The sequence below is a fragment of the Crocodylus siamensis genome, chromosome 2 (assembly GCF_052110815.1).
Source record: "Crocodylus siamensis isolate JL-2025a chromosome 2, ASM5211081v1, whole genome shotgun sequence".
Classification (NCBI taxonomy): Eukaryota; Metazoa; Chordata; order Crocodylia; family Crocodylidae; genus Crocodylus; species Crocodylus siamensis.
Window position 1 is genome coordinate 19855529 of NC_143396.1, and position 23484 is coordinate 19879012.

General features: G+C 42.7%; 1 protein-coding gene across 1 annotated transcript in view; it reads right to left on the reverse strand.

Annotated features, from left to right (window-relative positions):
- Window positions 1-2456: 2456 nt before the first annotated feature.
- Window positions 2457-23484, reverse strand: part of NOP14 (NOP14 nucleolar protein) — a 35314-nt gene continuing 14286 nt past the window's right edge. Inside the window, exons 9-19 of the mRNA XM_090035475.1 lie at window positions 20166-20457; window positions 18803-18933; window positions 18472-18557; window positions 16645-16780; window positions 14253-14354; window positions 9512-9665; window positions 8445-8604; window positions 5424-5571; window positions 3793-3911; window positions 2997-3152; window positions 2457-2610 (exon numbers count right to left, since the gene is read on the reverse strand). Of these exons, the coding sequence (XP_089891601.1) occupies window positions 2511-2610; window positions 2997-3152; window positions 3793-3911; window positions 5424-5571; window positions 8445-8604; window positions 9512-9665; window positions 14253-14354; window positions 16645-16780; window positions 18472-18557; window positions 18803-18933; window positions 20166-20457 (1584 nt within the window). The 3' untranslated portion in view covers window positions 2457-2510. The remainder of the gene's footprint in view (window positions 2611-2996; window positions 3153-3792; window positions 3912-5423; window positions 5572-8444; window positions 8605-9511; window positions 9666-14252; window positions 14355-16644; window positions 16781-18471; window positions 18558-18802; window positions 18934-20165; window positions 20458-23484) is intronic.

The window sequence follows — 23484 nt, forward strand, 5'->3', positions numbered from 1 at the left end:
GACAGCAGAAAAGAAAGGTCTCAAAAGCTTATGTATGAATTTTACCCAGCATTGTTTCAAACATGACATAATGTAGCCTAGCCTTCCAAAATAGTCATGGGTATTTGCCACACAAGACAAAGTTGTTTTTGTTTGCTTTTGGTTCTCTCCAGTAAATTAACTGAATAAACACAGGGAGCAGCAAGTAAGGGAAAGGTGCTATTTTTAACTCAGTTACTTTTCAAAGAGTTGCACTTTAAGGTTTTCACATTTGTACAACTGTAAAGAAAAGGCAGTTTCATTCTGCTGGATATTTTTTAGAACTTATGAGCCATATAAATGAAGGTTCCCTAACAGACCTTTTACTAACTTTAACCATTCTAAAATGGGGAAACTATGTAAAAGATCTAATTTAAAACTTTTTTTGCAGGGAAAAAAAAGTTAGAATTATTTCTCAACTGCACAGAAACTGTGGTGAGTATGAGGATCCCGATTCCATTCAGACTATGCAGTTAAACAGTGAAAAAGGTCCAGAATATTTGTATCATTATCTATTCTACTCATTCTGTATGTTATTATTACAATCATCAGCTTTGTTTGTGGAGAACTTTATAAAGACAATAAAATATTCAGTTTTTCAGTAATCATGTCAGGCAGTAATCATGTCTTCTCAGTGGTTCAAAACATTTGTGATATAAGAAGCAAAAGGATTTCATAATTTCTTGCAGGAAAAGGCTTACTGCTTGGTCTTTGTAACAGGAGGCCTACCGGGGCCGATCTCCATGTGGCCCACCCACCTGTTCTTGGGCTAACCGCCCACCTTCTCTCCCACCAGGCCTTGTTCTTAATTGATTTATTAATAGATGCAATTAGGCAGGAGGCTGCCCATTTTCTGCCCTGCTGCTAGGGGGCACTACCTGCGGGTCCATTCCTCCCCTACACCACAGCCCAAGCCTCGCAGATGACATCAATGGTCTCCTACGCACCAGTTCCCCATGATGGGGCCCAGAATCCTGCTGTAGGACCCCCGCCCCCCGCCAAGTTCCTCCCTTCAGGCAGACTCAGCCACCGTCATACTGGGCCACATATCTCCCTGCCACCGGTTTCCCTTCAGGTGTGGTCCCCTCCACTGGGACCTTTGGCTCACACTAGCCCCAGCCCACCTCCAAGCCAGTCGGGACCCCAGGCCCCTGGCTCTTGGGCGTCCCTCTCGGTGGGCCTCCTTGCCTTTCTGACCCTCCTGGTCCTGGCCCCCGCCTGGGTCAGTCAGGGGAAGCTCTGGCAGGCTTTGCTGTATGACCCATACTCTTATCCCAGGGTCCCCCTCTCTAGGTCCTCCTCCACAGACGTGGGGAGCTGGGGTTACCTCACACCATGACTGGTGCCTCAGGGTCGCACAGGGGACTTTCACTCCCCTGCTGGGCAGCAGGTTGTGGTGCTACTACCGGTGCTATATTTGACCCAAACTCTGCGCCTCCCCACAATGGAGGACTTATTGGGTCAGGACTCAGCTCTCTCTCTGGCTGAGCCCCCTCTCCCTTCACAGGGCTCCACACACTGCCCCCTCACACTGGGGGCTCCACACTGCTCGTAACGCCCCCTTTACTCAGGGTCTTGGGGCTTCCCTCCACAGGTGGCCGTAGCCGTACCTGGCCCCAACTCTCCCCTTCAAGGTCTTGAACCCCTGCCGGGCTCAGGCAGCTTTGGCCACACCTGGCCTCCAACTCTCCTCCTTGGGGCTTGCACCCCCCACAACTACCTCTGATGTATACGATCCACCCGAAGGCAAGGGCTAGGGGTTAAGGTGCCCCGACCCACCTTTCACCAGGGTGATCACTGGCCTGGAATTTCCTGGGGGCTCCCGTACCACTGGGAGCCCCACCAGGCCACCCACTCCTGGCAGGGTATAGTTTCCGGGTGTACCCAGGACCAGGAGCCTCCTACCATCTCCTACAGCTCCTCCTTTACCTCTGGATGAAACTCAGAAGGCAATTTTTTTGCCTGACCTCCAGCAGCCAAACTGCCTTGTTTATATAGGCAGCCCTGAGCCTAAAATGGCTGCCCTCATTAGGCACCTGGAGGCTGCCAGCTCTAGGGCCTTAGTGGCAGGCATACCTAGTACCCTGCCACAGTCTCCAAGAATTCTATGATTTGAGGGATAATTCAATCTCATCAATTTTGCAAAAGAATAAAAAGTCTCCTACTGTTGCATGATTATTTTTAGAATACCTACTTAATAATGCAGTACGTGCACTAATGAAACTTGTTCCTGAAATGAAGTGTACAGTTGTCTGAACAGCTGCCCACTCAAAAATACTTATGAATTAAAATATGAAGTACAACAAATACCAAAGAATATCTTATTTTTTCACATAGAAAAGACAGATAATGCTTTACATGAATAGTCCTGTTTATCAGAATCTTTTTTGAAGACAATTCTTGATGGTTTTTTTTCCATATAATAAATACACTCAAGGAATTCACATAAAGTTTATTAAAAAATAATGAAAACATTTCTACTTATGACAGAATTAGTTCTTAAACTTTTTCCTCTTCAATGCCTTCCATTCACCTTCTTGTGTGGCAAGGTTATGAAGCAGATCTTTCACTTTTCTTTTTCTTTCAGAATCCCTAGAAAAAGAAATCATGTTTAAATCTTCATTCTGAAAACACTATGCCGAACAAAACAGCGAGTGTTCAAATATTAATTGAAAAAAATTCTCCATTTTAAAAAAATTCTACTATGAGTGCAGTTTAAATGAAAACTAGCAATGGTACGATACTCATCCTGAAACTAAAGGTATGAAACAGTTAAACCCCAATACAGTCTAAATGATAAAACTGATGGGTTCAAGAATATCTTGTAATTGAATCTGTCCTGTATTTGTTTCCCCCCAATTGTTGGTCAACCATACACCGAGGCCAGAACATGGCAGCCATGCCAGGGACTACTAAGAATGAACACTGGCTAGCATGTACAATAACCCCACCCGCTGTTTTAACACTGCATATATTACCTTTCCATGGTTTCCGAAAGTTGCATCCTAGCCAGGAACTGGTTATCTTTACGGATTTCACGAACAGCTCCCTTAAATTCACGTCTGTGTTTACGGATCAGTCGCTTTTTTTCCTGCTCCTCCTTGCTGCCTCCTTGCTTTCTCCCAAACTCCAAGCTGAAATTAGAATGTGTTTGTATGTCTGAGCATGAAGTAATTTGCAAAAAGTATAGTCATCTTTGAAACTCAACAGGAACTAGGTTTCATACAGATGCTGGTTTTTTTGTATTCTACCCCTTGCATGCTCCTGGGGCAACGCTCAGCACAAAAGTTTTAAACAGTTTCATTTATGAAGAAGCATTCTCACAACATATTGTAAGCATGTGTAGGTTGCTGGAGATAAATGCTAGACAAGAGGGTCTGCTTCATCCTTTGTGTAGAGCACCAGGCAGAACTTGGGAAAATTGCAGATGGTGCAGCAGAAGCAGTTTCTAAATAGCTATAAGCAACACTGAAGACAGTAACTATATAAATTCTAGGAATAAATTAGTCGTCAATGCAGAATATAGTTGTACTATATCTTACCAATCTGCCTGTGTGATCTAGTTGATACTAGTACACTTCTAAGATAATCTTGAATACATTACATTAATGTAACCTAACCCAGAGTAATAAAGATGCATATAATCATTGTGAGGTCTGTATCCAAGAAGAATAAAAAAAAAATTTCTTGGTCAGACAAAGGTGGACAGGGAGGCGGGAACACTTCCTTTAAGGGTTTTCCTTTCTTCAATCCAGTGAAGGATATTCTACTTACACTTTCACTATTTTTGGTGTGTATAGTTTCAGTGGCACTGGCTTCTTTTTCTCACACACCAATGGGTTATAGTGTTTCTCTTTGTTCTCTAGTTCTTTCAGAACATTTTGATGCAATTCCTGAAAATGCAAATAACAGCAGAATTTTAAAAGCTACTCAAAGATTCCATGTTAGAGAAAGCTTCATGAACTGATTCATCAATACTGTTTTCCTGGCTAAAGTACTCCAAACAAAATAGCCTCTTAGTGAGAAAACAGACATTGCCTCACATCATCTCATATATACTGCCATAAAAATATGTAACATCAGTGAGCAAATAGATATTGAACCCTTTGTTGCACCTGAAAGGAAAATCAGTAGCATGGCAAAAGATAGTAATAGACTCTGCTGGTTTATTGTGACAGATCCATTAGCCCTATGGCAGGAGGGCCTGGGCAGCCTGAGCTGCTTGTAATCTCCAGCCACTCTGGACATGTGTCTGCTACTCTTCTGCCATCAAGCCCCCAGAGCATGTGTCAGCTTTCCCCACTTAGAGAAGCACCTCAGGGAATCTTGGAGTATCTCTCCATAAGCATTTCTCCTTGGGGAAAGTCAGGGTTCCCCGCTCAGCCAGATCCATTCCCCATGATTGTGGGGGACGGATCTGGGTAAGCAGGAAAAAGAAAGGAGATCACACTGCTCCTTGTCCTGCAGCATAAAGGGTGAGACAAAGGATGACATGCGTTTTGCCCAATGAAACAGATTAGCTGTGTTGCAGCACAGATGATTCGCTTCATTCTGTGACATCTATTCCTAGCCACAGATCCACAGGGCACTCTAATGACCGGCAGGAAGGACTCTGTGGCCAAAAGAGAAAGGGCAATTTAGGATGAGAGGAGCAAAAACATCAGAAACTAGCTTTAGTCTATAGCTGTCCCTCAGAATAGAGTTCTAAAGATGACATTCACTGTTCTTTTTGTGAATCTTTAACACAGGGCCATTCAACATGATTTATTTACATCATACTGCTCCTTAACATATTTCATGATGGTCTTTTTGCTCACCACTGCTAAAACACAGATTCCATCCCTATTGTGAAGAACTGACAATAGACTCAAAATACCTTTTCCTTCCACCTCTGGAAAAAAAGAGCTAGATTATTTTAACTGGTGAAGCTGATAACAGACATTTATACTTGCTCTATGAAGGTACCTATCCTCACAGTATCTTTGAATTTTAAAGATTCGTTTAGCTGTGCCAGTGACTTCAGATTCATAAAAGATCCTCAAAACAGTTAAGACTTCTACAGCATTTGTAAAAACAAAGCCACTTAAAGAGTTACCACTAGGAAGATGCCTTAAATGGTACCTCTCTGGTTAAAGAGTCTACATTAGATCTAAAGTGAAAAACATCTAAACATCTATCCCAAATGGTAAGTACCATTTCCATCTTCTCCAGTGACACTGTGATGTATAAATTCTAATTATATATGTATATGTTTGTCCTTCCAATAAATATTTTATGTTACATTTTTTATTTTTTACGAAATCTGTCCCTCCCCCCCCCCCCCCAGCTTTTCCCTTTTTCGCACACGTCAAGGCCCCAGAATCTAACATATATAATCGGCAATGAGGTTCCTGGAGAACACCTACCTGGAGCTGCTTAGGGTAGTCACTCACTGGTATATGTTCTGTAAGGAGTACTCTGATGGGGTGTATTATTTCATGGAAAGACGACAAAGATCCATAGAGAGCTCCACATCTCTTAATAAGATCCAGACATAGGGCTAGACATGATAACCTGTTAAATAACACTGTTACTGAGATAGATAGGAGATGACTTAAAGATTTCAGGCTAAATCCTATTTCATGTTCACACACTTAAGTGACCTATATGTAGCAACAATCGGACAACCTTTGGCACTTGCACACATTTTGGATTCCATTTCCACCTGTGAAGGAACGGGACTGTCCTGTGCATGTACCTGCCAGAAGTAAAATGGATAAAGAGGGCCTGTCTACCACCTAGTTAAACAGCTTATTGATCAGGTAGCAGCAGATCTGGGTTCTGGCAAACCCAGAGGATTTGAACTTCAGGAAAATGCTCTTGAAGCTCACTGTACCTTACATTTCAGATCCATTGGATAAAACAGAACTGGGAGAGTTTCTGCCAGAAACTCGGGCAGAAGCCCAAACTATAACTTCCAGCTTTTTTTTTTTTTGTGCTTTTTTTCAGGGCAGGATTGATATTACTAAGCCATACTCCTTCTGGCCTGTTCTTTTCCTGGTTCCACCTATCTTTCCCCACTGGCTGCCCAGTGGGCCAACTTCAAAAGAAAATTGGGGAACATTCTAAGAAATATCTATGCCTACTGGGTCTCAACCTTTTTAGACTCAAGGCACCTCTCCATAACTTCTGTGAGTTGAATCTCATCCAGTTTCAAAAACAATGAATTACATTGTTTACCTCCATTCAGAGGGACCAGCCAGTGGGGATGGGAAATCATGCAGGCAGGGACAAGCCTAAGCCTATGCTTAACTTCTCACACTTTGTTCATCTCCTACAACCAACAACTCTAAGGGCATTTATACAGGTACTTTTGTCTGCTCCAACGGGCGGGAAATCCAGCACCTCTGAGAAGACTTGGTTAGCTCACATGCTCTGCAGACTCGATTGACGTGCCCAGTGCTGCGTTGCATAGTTTGATAGTTTCTAGGGTCGGAAGGGACCCGAGCAGATCATCGAGTCCGACCCCCTGCCATGGCAGGAAATAATACTGGGGTCAAACAACCCCAGCAAAGTATTCATCCAGCCTCCTCTTAGGAGGGTAGGAGCCAGCACCACTTCTCTTGGAAGTTTGTTCCAGATCCTAGCTGCCCTGACCATGAAGTAGCACCTCCTGATATCTAGCCTAAATCTACCCTCTGGCAGCTTGTGACCGTTATTCCTTGTCACTCCTGGTAGTGCTTGGGGAAAAGGGACTCCCCCAATGCCTGCTGGTCCCCTCTGACTAGTTTGTAACAGGCCACTAGATCCCCCCCTCAGCCTTCTCTTGTGGTCTCTAGGTCCCGTAGCCTCTCCTCATAGGGCCTGCCCTGCTGCCCCCTGATCATGCGAGTGGCCCTCCTCTGGAGCCTCTCCATGTTGTCCACATCCCTCCTGAAGTGCGGCGCCCAGAACTGGACACAGTACTCCAGCTGTGGCCTGACCAGTGCCGCATAGAAGGGGAGTATCACCTCTTTGGACCTGCTTGAGAAGCATCTGTGGATGCATGACAAGGTGTGGTTGGCCTTCTTGACTGCTTCCCTACACTGCCGGCCCATGTTCATCTTGGAGTCAATGACGACTCCAAGATCCTTTTCCGCCTCTGCACTGACAAGAAGGGAGTTCCCCAGCCTGTAGGTATGGTGCTGGTTCTTCCTCCCCAGGTGCATCACTTTGCACTTGTCAGTGTTGAATCCCATCCTATTCTCATCCACCCACCCCTGTAACCTGTCTAAGTCTGATTGCAGCCTACTCCTTCTGTCTAGCGTGCCCACATCCACCGACATCTTAGTGTCATCAGCAAATTTGAACAGGGTGCTTTTTACCCCCTCATCCAAGTCACTGATGAAGATGATGAACAGTGCAGGCCCAAGGACCGAGCCCTGCAGAACCCCACTGCCCACGCCCTTCCAAGTTGAAAATGACCCACCCACTGCCACTCTCTGGGTACAGCGCTCTAGCCAGTTGGCAACCCAATTGACTGTGTGGGTGTCGATGCCACAGTCCCCCAGTTTCTTAATGAGAACGGGGTGACAAACAATGTCGAAGGCCTTCCGAAAGACCAGGAAGACTAGTCCGCTGCTACCTCTGCATCTAAGGATTTGGTGATCTGGTCATAGACGGCCACCAGGTTGGTCTGACAGGACCTGCCGCTAATGAAGCCGTGAAGGCACGCATTTGTATAAATGGCAAAATGCATGTCAGCATGTAAAAAATGGCAGCAGTGTCCTTTTGAACTAAAATGCCTTCAATGTGTTTTAGTTCAAAAATATACTGCCGCCATTTTCTCAGCAGTGTGGTGCATACGTGTGTACAAATGCCCTAATTGCTTATCTCCTCACATTTTATGGCATCCTTCAAAAGATCTAGTGGCATTCTGGCTAAGAATCACTAATCTACCTCATGGCTTAGTTGTAAGAACATTCAGCTGAGAAGCAGGAGACGCATGGCACTTTACCAGAAGAGAAACTGTGTTAGTTTGACCTGGCTCAGCTACTGAGTTGAATCAGTGATTAGCTAAAAGCACCAAAAAGCCCCACTAAAGTGCACAAGCTAAGCTGGGTCAAACTAACATGGTTCCTCCTCTGGGCACGTGCTGTGCTCTGTGTGGGGGCATACTGACCTGAAAGTAAAGCACCTCCCCTCCAATCCGTGAGCGGCCAAGGCTTTTAGGCTAAAAGGACTCCCCCAAGTCCTCTTCCTTCTCTTGTGTCAAACATCTCCTAGTCATGTTTTTTCCGAGTCTAAAAGTTCTGTTAGGCTTGTTCAGTAGGGAAGCACAGAATGAGCACAGCTATACCAAATCCAAACTGTGCACGTGTGTCAAAAATCGCAGTTTTACAGATACAAGTGCCACCTAGGATTTAGCCCTTTCTCTATGTTTTCCGAAGCTCACTTGCCTGACATACCTGAAATGATTCATTTCTGTTTTGCTGCTTTCCTTTAATCTAGTCACAATACTCAGGGGCAGATTCTGCTTTTGCCAGGACTCCATGTCCTTCTTATCAGAGACCATGAGCAATTCTGAATTTTTCCCCAGCAGCCTGAAAGGGTGCACCAGAGTATAGCCTGAAAGCACAGATGAACAGTTACACACAGGTTAGATGTTTATGTTAAAACTACAGATTCTGTTTCATCATACATCGATTACGTGCATATTCTGGTTATTTGCATACTTTCTGTAAAGCAAAAACATTTGCCATCTACCTAATTAAATTTCTCAAAAATATGTATATCACAGCTTTTAGCATGTTTTAGTTTACCATACAAGCCAAAACTAGAAAAAGAAAGCCAAGGATGAGTTAACCGAGTAAGGCAAAGATTGAGCAGAGCCCAGTAAGAGACTTCTGCTCTCAGATTATTTATAAAGTGTTTCATAATTTGAAATGTGATAATCTAACAAATGATTACGTGCAGTGTATCAGTCCTAAAGCCCTCTGGTGCTTAACAGTATCCACATTTATTACCCTCAGGCTGTTTTCCCAACTACACAGTAGCGCTAAGGTAGAAGTACTGTTTTGCTGTGGGACCTGGGAAGCAGTGTGGAAGAACATGCAGATGACTTGCATGATTCAGTAGCTCCATGGAGCTGCTCCATCCAGTCCATCAAGCTACTGAAAGTTGGGGACACGGCTATGGAGGTGTGTAGCCTGTTGCAGAATATGTGGCCCCTGGACCCATTTAGAGATGGCCATCATGGCAGGAAGGTCAACAAAGGCTATGTGACAGCCTACGGTCACCCTGTGGCCACCTGGCTCCCATCCTGGCACCCACTCTAGCTGTTCGACCTGCAGATCCAGCCCAGGAGGAGCTTCATGGTCTAGATCCAGCCTAGGGCTCGAGGTGAGTTTGATACCCTAATCTAGGCAATGATCTAGTCTTTTGTTTGGAACACAATGATCTTGAAACCAAATGTAATCAAACTGAAGCCTAAGAACAATTACACATTCATAATTATCACTCTGAATAGGCTTACCCTGGGCTTGTTTTTTGGGTAGAGTAATGTGAAGTATTCCAAGAAGAAAATTGATAAGTTCTGGTACAAATCTCTGAGAGAGAGATATATATTCCTGGAACAAACTGCACACAAACAGTCCTTTAACAACATCTTGTAGTGTTGTAACTTGGCACTATTAACAGAAAAGTTAGTAAAAAAAAAAAAAAAAAGAAAAGAAAAGAAACTGTCAAGCAAAGATAAACCCAACAATGAAAACTGTTTTATTAAGTTGCACAAGTATTTAACCTCCAAGGACTATTTTTTGCAGTTCTTTTAAAAAATACATTTTTAAAAGGTTATTTTACTAACATATCACTTCTCCCTAATAAAATCTGATCCCTTACAACCTCACTGAAGAAAGAATATCGCTAGAGATGGACATTGCCAAATGAAGCTGATAACCTGTCCTGTGAAAGCAAGCTTTTTCGCACCCAGTCAGACTTTTCACCACCCACCCAGAAGCACTTTTCCCCAACTCAGCCAGACCTAGGGTGCAGGTCTGGCTGAGTGTGGAAAGTGCAACAGAGGTAATGGATGACCGCTGCAATAAAAGGCCAGAGTCCATTACTACCTTTTGTTGTGTCACTACTTTTCTTTTCATGTGGCACAACAAAGGGTATCAGCATCTATTTGCTCAGCGTTTGTGCTGCCATAAAAAAAAATATTATGGCAGCACAAACGAGACTTCTATTTCTACCCTATGTGACCGAACTTTGTTGGGCCAGCCATGTCATGCAGATGTCTGACTCCAGACTCTTAAATCAAGTTTTATTTGTCCAGCTCAGCCAAGGCATATGCTCAAAGACAGACAGAAAAAGCACTTCAGGGACACCTTCAAGGCCAATTTAAAAAAAATGCAACATCAACTTCAACTCATGGGAATCTATTGCCCAAGACCACCCCAAATGAAGGAAGAGTCTGCTGCAGGGATCTCGGTATTTTGAAACCTACAACAATGGGAGATAGAAAAGTGGGAGCAGCACAAACAGCATGTTGCAGACCAAATCAAGAATCCAGCGACACCCGCCCCACACGGAAACCAGCACTGCCAGGTCTTAAATATGACATTATCGTCAGGGAAGCTCAAGCTTATCATATTTGCTGAAAAACTATTGTACAAGGAAAAAACATGAAAATAAGCATGCAAATGAACCATCATCTTGTTTACTTTATATTGCTCACTGTAAGCTGTCAGCAAGTGAGAGTGAACTGGATCAAAGTTGAGGCATTTCTTTACTTCTAGGCAAGTAATCGGAAGAAAGTGCTGACAGCAAACCCAAAAGTCAGTTAAGGCTCTCTGAGAGTGACTTGGGTTTTGTATATGCTGCATCAACTAGCAGCCTTTAAAATCATCATACATTCTGAACCCGTTAACTATTATTGATCATACGTCATATAAGGATTTAAAGTATTGTACAAATACGATAATTATTGTACACCTGGCAACACTGACAGAAACACACATCTGAACTAGAGTCTGTTGATCCTGGATAGGCCTCATCAGCCATCTTCACACACACAGATAAGGCAATCATCCTCGACTGCAAGGGATTGCCAAAGAAGAAAGATGTGACATTCAGTAGAAAAGATGTCAAAACTACATGGGCCACTAGAGGTCGCCAAAGTACAAACATTTCTTCTGGCTTGTTTTGTTCCCATGACATTCTTTACTCTTGATCTATTCTTAAATTTGGTTCCTGCTCTTTGGACCACAAAGCTCAATACCCCTTTTGAGAAATGAACCAATCTGAAAAAATGAATTTCACAATGGTTCTGCATCATTGCTGACATCTGAGTAACTGAATCCAGAACTTCCAAATATGTAAATACTGTATTTACTTAAACACAAGTCAAGGTTTTTCCCCTCAATTGGCACGGGGAAAAAGAGTCCTGCATCTTAATTTTTTCAAACAAGGAAATCTCACTAAATACACTGGCTATCATTAAACTGCTGCCAAAAGCAGCATGTACTTAGCAATGGAAACTAACTATGATGTTGATTAAATGTACCCAATACTGAGCATAACGATAACACACATGGCCCTCATCAGGCAAACATACTAGGGGCTATGTTTTTGTTGTTTCAAGGGCCAAATCGGTTCTGAATTCTCACTCTGGGACAACCATCTCTTGGCCCACAAGAGGCCTGGTGATCATGGTATCTCCCCTGTTGGGAGATATGAGCCAAAAGACTGACTGAAACCTTTTTTTTTTTTTTCCTGTTTTTTTTGCACCGGTCCTGGAAGCACTGTAATACCAGGTCAATGCATGGAGTGGATGGAGCACGCTCCGGTTCCACCACCCAATACCAAAAAGAATCTGCTCAATACTGACTGAAACCTACTGCAAGGATAGGTTAGTGCACCCATCTGAGTAAGGCATATGGTAGTGTCCATCAAGCACAGTCCCCCTCAAGGCTGACTTTTTTTCAGGCAACGGTCAGCCACAAAACACATACATTTCAACTTCCTCTTTACTCCTACAGCTGAGCTGCACCTTTCTTTCCCATTTCCGCTGATTCCTGTTTCTTCACCAGCCTTAAATGCCTGGCAAACATCACCAAATGGGGCACTAAACAATTCACTCAGAATCTCTCTGTCACCCATTCTCAGCCTGGCACACATGATTACTATGGCCCCACCCTCCATGAGATGAATCCATACCAGGTTGCCTTGCACCTCATCTGCAGATACATTTTTGAAGAATCTGAGAATTCGTGACAAGAATACCTGGTTCCAGTCATGAGGGGGGACTAATTAGCACCTGGATCCTTTGTGAGAGGATATCTGGGGTATACACACATACTAAGCAGCGCCCAGCTGTGGGGTCACCATGACCTGGAAATGCTGTTGACCCAATTAACTATGTGGTACATCAAAAGCCTTTGACTTTGGACTAATATGCACAGCTTGTACTACAGGTAAGTATGTGCCAAAGTGCTGCTTGAAAGTGTGTTTATGAAGCACCTGTGCTAAAACTTGTGGCAGTCTGAAAAAAGTAGCATGCAACAATTCTGGGTGAGCTAAAGTACATGGGTAATGTATGCAAACTGCTACAGCCATGTTTAATTTCAAGGTTATTGTTTTGAAATGTACTCCTCACTTTCACGTGCTGAGGAAGAGCAGTGTCTAACGGTAAGGAGAGGAGGAAGGGATTGCCAGGGGAAAATGTTACGGTGATGCAGAAAGCAAGGGGCTACCTGACCTCCCCAATTTGTTTTCCCTGCTGAAACAATGGGAGGTTGAGAAACTCAAGGAAACCCTCTGATAACTAGATTCTATACCTGGAAAATTATAACACATGTATAAATTTTCCATGTATAAAATGTAATTATTCTATACTGTCTTAAAATCATGGTCATCTTCTACTTAGCAGGTTGGGGGGAAGGGATGCATGTTAACTTCACTACAAAACAAGACAGGTTCTAGCAGGACTAAATACATTTTTTAATGCAAGCAAAAATGACTATTCTTAAAATAAAAGAACGCTTAGCATGCAAGATCATTACTTTGAATCACTACACAGCGTATTCACAAGTCTCATGCCTTGCCTTTTAATGGGCGTGGAATTTCTGTACAGGACATTGGCAAGTCACTGGATGTGTTTTTCTGATGGTTAGACTTACTGTAGCCCTACAAGCACCCTCGTTCTCGCCTGCCACGTCTTGTTAGTATGATGAATATAGGGAGGCTGCTCTTAAGCTTTAGGTCTGGACACGGTCTAGCTGGATCCTATTAACTCTGTTGTTTCTAGACCCCCTGACGTCCCGCTTCACTGTGGACAGTTCCCGAGTCTCTCAGCCTTATGAACTATATGCGTGGCTTCAAACACCCCTTTATCACACCCCAAGCCTTGCAGATGATACTGGTGCTGTTTTGCCTAGGCCTCATTATAATTTGGCCCCTTGTACTCACTAGGCTCTCTGCAGCCGTCTCTGCGCCCCTCGGTGCTGGGGTCTGTGTACCTCAAATGCTGCACCCTCTCTGGCGCCGGGGTCCCCACATTGTAGTAAGCCCGCAATGAGGCCCCCTCCTTCCCCAAATAGCCTCACCTAAACCATCAGTGTTATCAGACAGCACACACACAACAGCCAACCATCATGAGTCCCTGGGCTGTAACATAACGCAAACTCATGTCATACTCTGCCCCTTTAAAAGAGTAAAATTCCCTCTCTGAGGCTTGGTGCCTCGTAGGCAAGAATACCTTATGGGTTCCTGGTGTCCCCTTTGTTCTAAGGGTAGCGCATCTGCCTGCTACCACATTTCTGGGCCCTTTCTTCCTGAAGGCTCCTTCCCCTTCAGCTGCTGGTAGGGAACCACCTGCCTGGTCCCAGGCCTAGGGTTATAAGGGCCTAGGGCCCTGCCTCCTTCGGCCAGCTGGCCAGGGTCAGGTGCGGCCAATTCCCTCATTGTCATGGCAACCTGCACCTGGGTTCTTATCTGGCTCTTTGCGCTCTCTCCCCAGGCAATCTCTGCTCTAAGAGGAGCAGGCACCTTAGTGCCCTGCAACACTTGGCTATGTACAAGACCTTCTTCCTCAGATCAACTTTTTCTCCAAGTCAACTGTTGATTTGAAGAGCTTTACTAGCCAAACCTATTTTTACCTATCCTTTCAATAAAGTTCTAAATATATTTCTAAATCTCAAAAGTATTTTTAATTGTACTTAAAGAAGAGATGGAGAAATACAGCCTTATAGTGAAGTAAAACATTATGCACTTACCTTAGTAAGCAACTGACTCATATATAAAAATGCAGGTGTGACTACTGGGTGCCAAAAGTCAGAGGTTGGAAAGAGTATTGCAGTAATTTTCAAATAAATGAGCTGATAAAGAATAAAACAGATTAAGAAATTAAAATACAATTTATAACTGTTATACAAATTATAACTGTTTTAAGTATCTGAATAATAGGGTTGACATTAAAATGTAACTTATTTCCTCATCCATAAACCATGGATATAAAGCCTAGTTATTAAAACACACTCTGTACCTTCCACTGGGTAAGCAGAAGGTTTATTATATACCTATAAATATCTATATTGCTTTACTTTAATGGGAGGTATCTGATGAGCAAACAGAATACCCTCAGATAAGAGTATCTTGGCACCAACTTGTAAGAACATGCTGGTGATCAAAAAGACAAAGCAATATTTAAAGTACCTGTGGCAAGCTGAAGAGACAGAATTTGTTGGGGAGTTAAGGGAAGAGATTGCCACCCAAAAATGCTGTGATCTTGAGGAGTCCATAAGAGGTTTAGATCCATTAGGATCCTGGTGTAGAAGCTGGACATGTACATAGTCTTTTATTGTTTTCATATTTGTTTTTTCTATAAAGCTTACACTATAAATATGTATTTTATTTCAAGGAAGCTTTTTGGTTACTAGATGCCACTGACATTACTTATGTAAAGACTAGAAGTTAAAATTTTCTTCAAAAGTGATGCCCAAGCTATCTTGAAAAGTCTTTATTTCAGGAAATAAATAACATGAAAGATGCCAAATTTTAGCCGATTTTGGATTTTAAACTTCATTGCAGAACAACAAGGAAGTTTTTTTTACCTTCCTGCTTGCCATCTGACACCTCCAGGGAAGGAATTCTACCTGATCAACACGAAGACCTACTCAACACAGATCACAAAGACACTCTCATGGACCCAGAGGGACAGCCTTCCATCTTCAGCTCCCTCTGTACAAAAATGAAATTTATTTCCTACCTATGGGGACTTTTTACCATCTTCTACCATCTAAATTTTTCCCACAGCCTGATGAAGGGACTTTGATCCCAAAAGCTTGCAGAAAAGGACAATTTTCTTGCCATTTTCCAGTTGGTCTAATAAAAGGTATTTACTTCAGGATATGTTTTAAAAATGACCTATCAAGTTTAAAGTATCTTATGCCCACCAATCATGTCCTCCCAACCCATCTCCAATATCCTACTTAATACTCTTCTGTTACTGTACTAAACCTGGTGAGAATTCTCACTCCACTAAGCCACTCCCTGTGAATCAAACCATTACAACTTGTCCTTGAAGCGCTGAGTTAAATGCATCCTATCTTGAATTCCCAAATATCCAATTACCTACAGTTTGGGAGAATCGTAGAAAATTAAGGTTAGAAGGGACCACAGGAGGTCATCTAGTCCCAACTCCCTGCTCAAAGCAGAATCATTTCCAACTAGTTCATCCCAGCCAAGGCTTTGTCTAGCTGGGTCTTAAAAACTGTTTTGGGTAACCTGTTCTAATGCTGTATACCCTCCTAGTGAGATAATTCTTTCTAACATCTAACCTAAACTTCCTTTGCAACATACAGGAATGTAAAGAAGATGACCCAATCATTTTATTTCAAAGTTTATAATTCAGTATCTATTTATCTATTTAGGCTAGATATCAGGAGGTGCTACTTCACTGTCAGGGCAGCTAGGATCTGGAACCAACTTCCAAGAGAAATGGTGCTGGCTCCTACCCTGGGGGTCTTTAAGACAAGGCTAGACGAACACCTTGCTGGGGTCGTTTGACCCCAGTACTCTTTCCTGCCATGGCAAGGGGTCGGACTCTATGATCTGTTCAGGTCCCTTCTGATCCTAGAAACTATGAAACTATCTATAGCTCAAAGAATTACCTGTAATTAAATTTGCCATTTCTTTCAACAAGAAAGAAGTAACTGCTACACTGTGGAAACTACAGCTCTGAATAATTTTTATTTAAAGTTTCAGCTGACATAAAGAGTATTTTTACTTGAGCAAAGAAGAAAAAAAAAAGACATCTTTGCTAACATCTCTTGCACCTAAAGCAAGACAAGATACAAATAATCCTGAACTCAGATCTCATCAGGTAAAGTAAAGCAAGAAAGGTTAGACTCACTGTGAATTTAGATGCAAACAGGGTTTTTCTCATCACTTATTTAACACTTTTGATGCCATAACTCTAAATACATGAAATGTTCTTGAATATAATCTGGGTTTCTTATACCTTGAATATCCTATCCAGAGTAGAAACCATGTGTAATTATTTTGAGTTTCTAGCTTTCCTGCAAAATGTAATGTTATGTTGGCATGGTATTTCACGTGTGGGGTGGAGGAGGCAGCAGACTTTCAAAACAGAACATACTAAATTACCAAGTCTAACCCCGGAAATGCTGCGCGGCCCTTGACTTCAATCATTTCTTCCATGTCATGTGCAGCGTCTCGAAGTACAAATTTCATACTGTTACTTGCAGCTTCAGGAAACATCTGGCAAAGCTTGTACAACGGCCTATTAACAAGAAACATAAATCACCATCCAGTTACACTGCTTCTGCTAACAAAGAACTAGGACTTCTAAGGCAGCCAGGGAAATCTTATACACATTTAAAATATACTACTGTCCTTTAATCAAGTTAAGGTGGCATAACGGACAGATTTCTTTTTGAATTTCTTGACTCTTAATGTTACTTATTATGTCCAGATATACAAGTATATGGCATATGTCAAGCAAACCTCTACTCAGTTTTCTACCATTTACATTACGCAAACTAGACATTTCAAAGACAGTTTCATCATCTACTAAGAATCATCCCCACACAGTCTTTTAAGGTCATGTTTTTATAAGAGGAGGCTGGTTGAGAAACTTATACTTAGGTTGCCTGACATGGTCCTGTGATTTTTTTTTTTCTTTCAGAAACTGTTTCAGACCCCATCTACTATATTTTCAGCTAGCATCAAGAATTTTGCAGGGAGAAAGTTCTCAAGCTAGAGAACCGAAGATTTGTGACGTGGGGATTGTTCCAACTCCAGATAAGAATTGTTTTGACCTTTTCGTTAGAGAAAAAGGAATAAAAACATATAGAAAATGATGTATTGATTTGTTATTTAGTTTGCTAGGTCCAGGTAAGACTGTGCAACCTTAATTCACACTTCTTGTATAGAACATGCCTTTGCTCTTATGATCTAAGTTCCCTGCTTCATTTAGGATATAGCAGGGGTGAAAAATTGGTGGCAGGACAAGTGGCAGCTGCCATGGCCACCACTTGCCCTGCTGCCAAATTCCAAACCCTGTGTGGAGCAATTACAAATATGATAAATGCTTGAATTGGGAATCTAAATGGCTTTCTTTACTTTAAGATTTTACAAGTAATAATATATTCCTGTAACTCTATTATCTCTGACAGACCATCTATTCTCAAATGCTGACTTTTTAAAAGGTGTTTAAGGCATGCAGTGAAGCAATGTTAACACACAATAAAACAAGTGGTACCAAGATTTGTCACTGTGGTTAAGACTATGGACATATGAGCAGAAGGGAAGCAGTACATTATGGCAGCTATGTACAAAGTAGCAGGCCATGGGTTTGAAAGCCTGAGAAATAAGCATACTCTGCAATGAGGAGAAGGCATTTGAAAACATGACAATTAGCTCCAATCTGAGCAGCGGTAAGCTTGCTACAGTGGAAGAGGGACTACATTGCTTTCAGTAATTCCATTACTGACATAGTCAGAGCCATGGCTGCTGCCTGCTTGCTCCACTTGCCCCCACCCCACACTTTCTACCCTCTTCCCCACTGCCCTCGAGCCAGGTTGGGATAAGGGCAAACATGCTCCATGCTCCAGACTGCAGTGGTGACTGAGACTGCTGGAGCATGAGCTACAGCAAGGGTAGGGGGTGGGAAGGAGAAGAAGCAGGCAGGGGAGCAGAAGCTACAGGGGAACAAGGGACCCAAAGCTGCTGGAAGGGAGAGGAGGTGCAGGGAGTAGAGCGCAGCATGGGAGGGCAAGGCCCACTGCTTGCCCCCTAATGCTTGCGTCCACACCAGCTCCTCTACAGTCCCCCTGCAACTGATTTCCCCCCTGAATTTAAAACAACTCTTCAATAATTAGATTCTATACAAATGTATACATTCTCAACACACAGAATATAATGGGGGCGGGGGGGGGAGTTGTCTTGGATTTGGGTGAATATGGTACTTACAGGACCAATCTGTCAATTGTTTTGAGCTCTGGGGGGTCCATAGTTGCTAACTCTCCAGTGTAGTCCAAAAGGAAACCAAACAGTTTCTGCAAGAAGCACAACACATCATAACTACTATAGTTCATTTTCTCTGTGCATCTTTTTTTTTTAAACAGCACAGTAAGATAGGGAAAGAAATAGCAAATTATCAGTGATTTACATTCCCCTTATGTAAATTTTGAAGAAAAAACATCACGCGAACATGAAAACAAAACAGCATATTTCAGACTGCTTGAATATTTTGTAAATATGTTTTAAAATTCAAAGCTCATTTAAAGTCTTAAACACATACTTCTAACTTTGCTTTGTTTCCCACTGCCAGGCTTGGATGATTGCACTTTTGAATTCTCTCTAGTACAACAAGTTGTTGTGTTGTTGTTTTTCCAGTCAGTAACGATTTAAGCTTCTCATATGATTCTGGAACTATAAAAGCAATAGTCCTTCATACCAGGTTAGGCTTAATTATAAACTTGAAAACATTTAAACATATTAACAAACTACTAATATGAAAACAGCTATTCTTCAGAACAAAACTACAATGAAAATATAGTTTTATGTTAGCATCTTTTAAACATGCATAAAATCATACAAATGCTTATACTGTTTGAGAAGCAGAGGGCAATGACATAACTAAGGTTTACTGTAATGTGTGCACATACAGGACAGGAGTCAAAGTTAAGTATGCATTTACATACAAATCTGTGTTTTTTGGTTTCTGCATTTACAGTATCATTAACTGTGAATCTGAATCCAATTTATTAAGGTTTTTTGGTATGAAACACCAAGCTACTAAAAGAAAAGAATACAGATGTGCCAGTTTTATGGGGAAGTCATTATGTACATGCGTAAATTAATGTTTGTGAAAAGCCTTAAGTCACTGCACTTCCTGATTTAAAAAAATGTTTTAGTTAAGCAGATGCTGAATCCAATTTAAATTGCATTACTCAACATCTGCTATTACTTCAGATTCCTTCAAATGGAAGTTGCAAGCAGCCTTACAAATCACAGAAAAGGATGTTTAATTTCAACACAGTTCCTTTAAACCCTGTAGTTCAGCATTTCCTACTAGCACACTTGTTTACTGAACTATTTTAGTTAAGAACTATGATTAGCCTGCAGAGTATACAAAATATTTTTCCTGAAGATACTATTCTAGAGATGCTATACCACAAGTGTCTGACCTGAAGGACTACATGGTAAGAATAAGCGGCACATTGCTGCTTCTCTGGCAAGCAAACTTTATTTCAAATATGAAACATGATCTGCTCTTAATTGACAAAGATGGCATCATAAAAGGCTTTTTTTGAATGGGATGTTCTGACAGCACTGGTCACAATTCTTCATGGGTTTTCATCATGACTTTGTCTTAAAGCAGAACCTGCTATTTCCATTCCCCCTCTCAGCCCTTGAAGTGAAAGACAATTTTCTCAAGTTGCTCAGAAATATTCTTGCTGAGAATGAATAGGTGTTAATAGCTCCACTGGGCTACTTCTGGTACTCCTAAGCCTAAAGGGTTATTATGAGATGGAACCTCAAGGAGGAGTAGATAGTCTTAGAACTTTCTAATTAAAGAGAAACACCTCTACTGTAAATCAGTTTAAGCCAACTGGAATATCCACTAATTTCAATATGCTTTGGATCAGTACTTTGCTTACCAGAAAATGTATAGGGCAGCTCATCTCTGCCAGCTTCTCTCTCAGCTTTTTGTCCTTCTTCACTCTGCAAGTTCTTTTCATTTCCTTGGTGTTTCTTCTCCCTTTTATTTGAAATGGCCTCTTCCTCACTCTCAAGGCCAGATTCAAGGTCAGAGTGACTGTCTACAGCATCCTCGTCCTCATCTTTGCTATCAGGTTCTTCCTCACTTTTATCTTCTTCACACTCATTGTCATGGTCTTCTTCATGCTTACTGTCATCTTCCTCATCATTTCCAATATCCAGTTTCCCATCCTATTATTAGAGAAAAAGAAACCATAAAATAGTTTACAGTATATTCTCAGATGAAAAAAAATTAAATTAAAATAATATCCTAAACTATGTTACAGGTAAGACATCACATTATTAATCTCATCATCTCAGAATCTGCTTGAGATGAACTGACTCTCACTTAAGATTCTGGGGAATGAGGCAGATGACATGATAGCAGACAAGAGCTTGGTTAGGTTCAATATATAAAATGGTTTGTCAGCTGTGCGGAGCGTAGAGCAATGATTCTTAACCAGGGTGCTGCAACACCCTGAGGTGCCTTGAGATCCTTTCAAGGGTGCCATTGAATACCAAGCAATGTTAGCACTGTTAAGTGTGCAAACAGGATCCACAAATAAACCCAGAGATTTCAAATAGGAATCCACAGGGTTAAAAACATTCTGCCCTGTTGTGGTCTTTCTGAGTTCTTTAGAACAGTAGAATAGCTCTGTTCTTTTTCCATAATCAAAAAACAAGGAAAAACTATGAGCAAGTATTTTCCAGTGGGTGCCTTGAGTCTAACAAAGGGTGCCTTGGGCCTAGAAAGATTGAGAACCCTAGTCTATAGGAACAATGGAAAAGCTGTCAACAAGAGAAGGAAGACAAGGATAGAATGGAAAATGCTGCAAGACAGCTGTGGAAATACACAAAAGGCAGTGCTCTGGTTGGAAAAGTCAAAAGGTGGACAGGACAAGAAGTGCAATTGTCAAGCTGCACCACAAATGAGAGGCTACAAGTCTGTTTAAAAAGCGACTTTCCCGGGATTTCTGTATGAAAAGGACAAGCAAGATGCAGAGCAAGAACGGGCTGTATCCAGGCTGCCAATTGATCCTATCCAGCCTGCTGTCTGCTGCCAGGAGCCTGAGGAAGGAGGGCTGCACCCTGCCCCACTCTGCTCTGCCAGAGTTGGGGCCAGGTTAGGCAGCGCGCAGACTCCTCCAGCCCTCCCACCTGGCTTCCTGTTGGCACTGCAGCTGTGTAGCCTTGGCACCACAGTGCAACCAGCAGCTAGGCCCGCACAGCATGGGATGTGATGCAGTGCTCTAGGTAACCATCCTGCACACCTGCCATGATGAGCTGCTGCCACTGTGGCACCACTAGGAGGTGAGTCTGTGCTAGCCACAGGGCAGGCCTGTGTATAATTTGTATTTCAGGGGACTTTTGGGGGGTTTTGAGAAAAGTAACTTGTTCTTATGCAGAGGTACTCAACCTCTGACCCACAGCACCACTTCATCTGGTCTTGGGAAATTTGGTGGTGTGGGAGGGGTGGCTCCAGGCACTCAATGTCATAGATTCTAGGGTCAGAAGGGACCTCAGTGGGCCATTTAGTCTGACCCCCTGCCCCTGGCAGGCAAGAAAAGGGTCACCAAACCTGGGATCATGTGAACCCAGCCAGGTGCCTGTCCAGTCTCCTCTTGAAGACCCCCAAGGATGGGGTGAGCACCACCTCCCTTGGAAGCCCATTCCAGATCTTGGCAACCCTGACCGTGAAGACATTTTTTCTAATGTCCAGTCTAAACCTTCTCTCTAGTAGTTTATGGCCATTGTTCCTTATTGTTCCAGGGGGTGCCCTGGTAAACAGATCATCACCTACTTTGTGTTGCTCTCCCCTTATGAATTTGTATGCTGCCACAAGGTCCTCCCTCCTCAGCCTTCTCTTGGAGAGGTTGAAAAGGTTAAGGTCCCTTAGCCTTTCCTCGTAGGGCCTTCCCTGCAGGCCTCTAATCAGATGAGTGGCTTGTCTTTGGACCCTCTCCAGGTTGTCTGCATCCCGCTTGAACTGCAGCATCAAATCATCCCTGACTTTCCAGGTGTGGTGCAGCAGCAGTGGTTCATCGCAGTGGGAGGACAGGTGGGACAGATGTTCAGTGTGCTGCATTGCATCCTGTCCTATGCAGGCCAGCTACTTCAGTGCCAGCACCACACAGCCACAATGCCAACAGGAAGCTGGGTGAGGGAATGGTTGCAGAAGGATGGAGAAGTCTACTGGCTGTGCAGTCTGACCTGGCCTGTGGCAGAACAGAGCAGCACAAGGGTCAGGGGTCAGCCCTCCCTCAGGTTCCCAGTAGTGGCTGGAGGGATGAATACGATCAATTGGCATCTCCCCCACTTCTCCCACTCAGCCCTCAACAGCTCAACAAAACTTACTGCCCACCCGATCTAGGATTTATTAGGAGCCTTGTTCCAAGATGTCAGAAGCCACTGGAATTGGATCTAAGAGCTGGAACTGGGCCAATTCTGCCCAGAATTGCATCTTTTTCAATTCTGCTGTTCTCAGTGGGACTGCAGTATGTATAAAAGAAAGTAGAACTATTTTGGGACCAGAACTTTTCTTCTTTTTACTCCTGTTAGCCTGTAAGAACAATATGGACCTGGAAGAGGGAATTTATTTATAGTATGTCCCACACATTATTAACTAGATAAATTAAATTCCAGAATTTCTATTTTCAGTAATAATATGTAAAAGCATTTGCTAGTGAGAGGCAGAATTGTCAGCAGAAGCAGTCATAATTTCTTGTTAATTGAGCATAACAGATATGGAGTAACTGAAAGAAACATGGAGCCCACTCTGGTCTTCTTACAGGGTCATGTTTCAGAGAGTAGCCAAATCAATGCATTTAATGCTGGATGATTCTTCCATTTGACAGAGAAAAAAATTCTCATATGAGGGCCGAGCTTCCTACTGCAGCTGGGCACAATTCAGAGGGCAGGGTGCATTTAAGGTTATTTTAGGTCACTACTTTCTTTTTTCAGTCAGGGCCTTCCGTGTACAAGGTAAGCACACAGTTAGTCATATTGGCTGCATAGAGGGGGATAATTAAAATAAACTCTGAAGAGCTTATAACAGCAACTGGCATAGTTTTTCAAGATGGCCCTCTTTCTGCTGGTTCTATGATCCTCTACCCTCAAGCAGGGGAGAATGTGATACAATCTCCATATTAAGAGAATAATGTCCAGGTAAAAAGTGCGACAAGCAGACTAAAATTAACAGAAAAGACTACTGTTCCACTT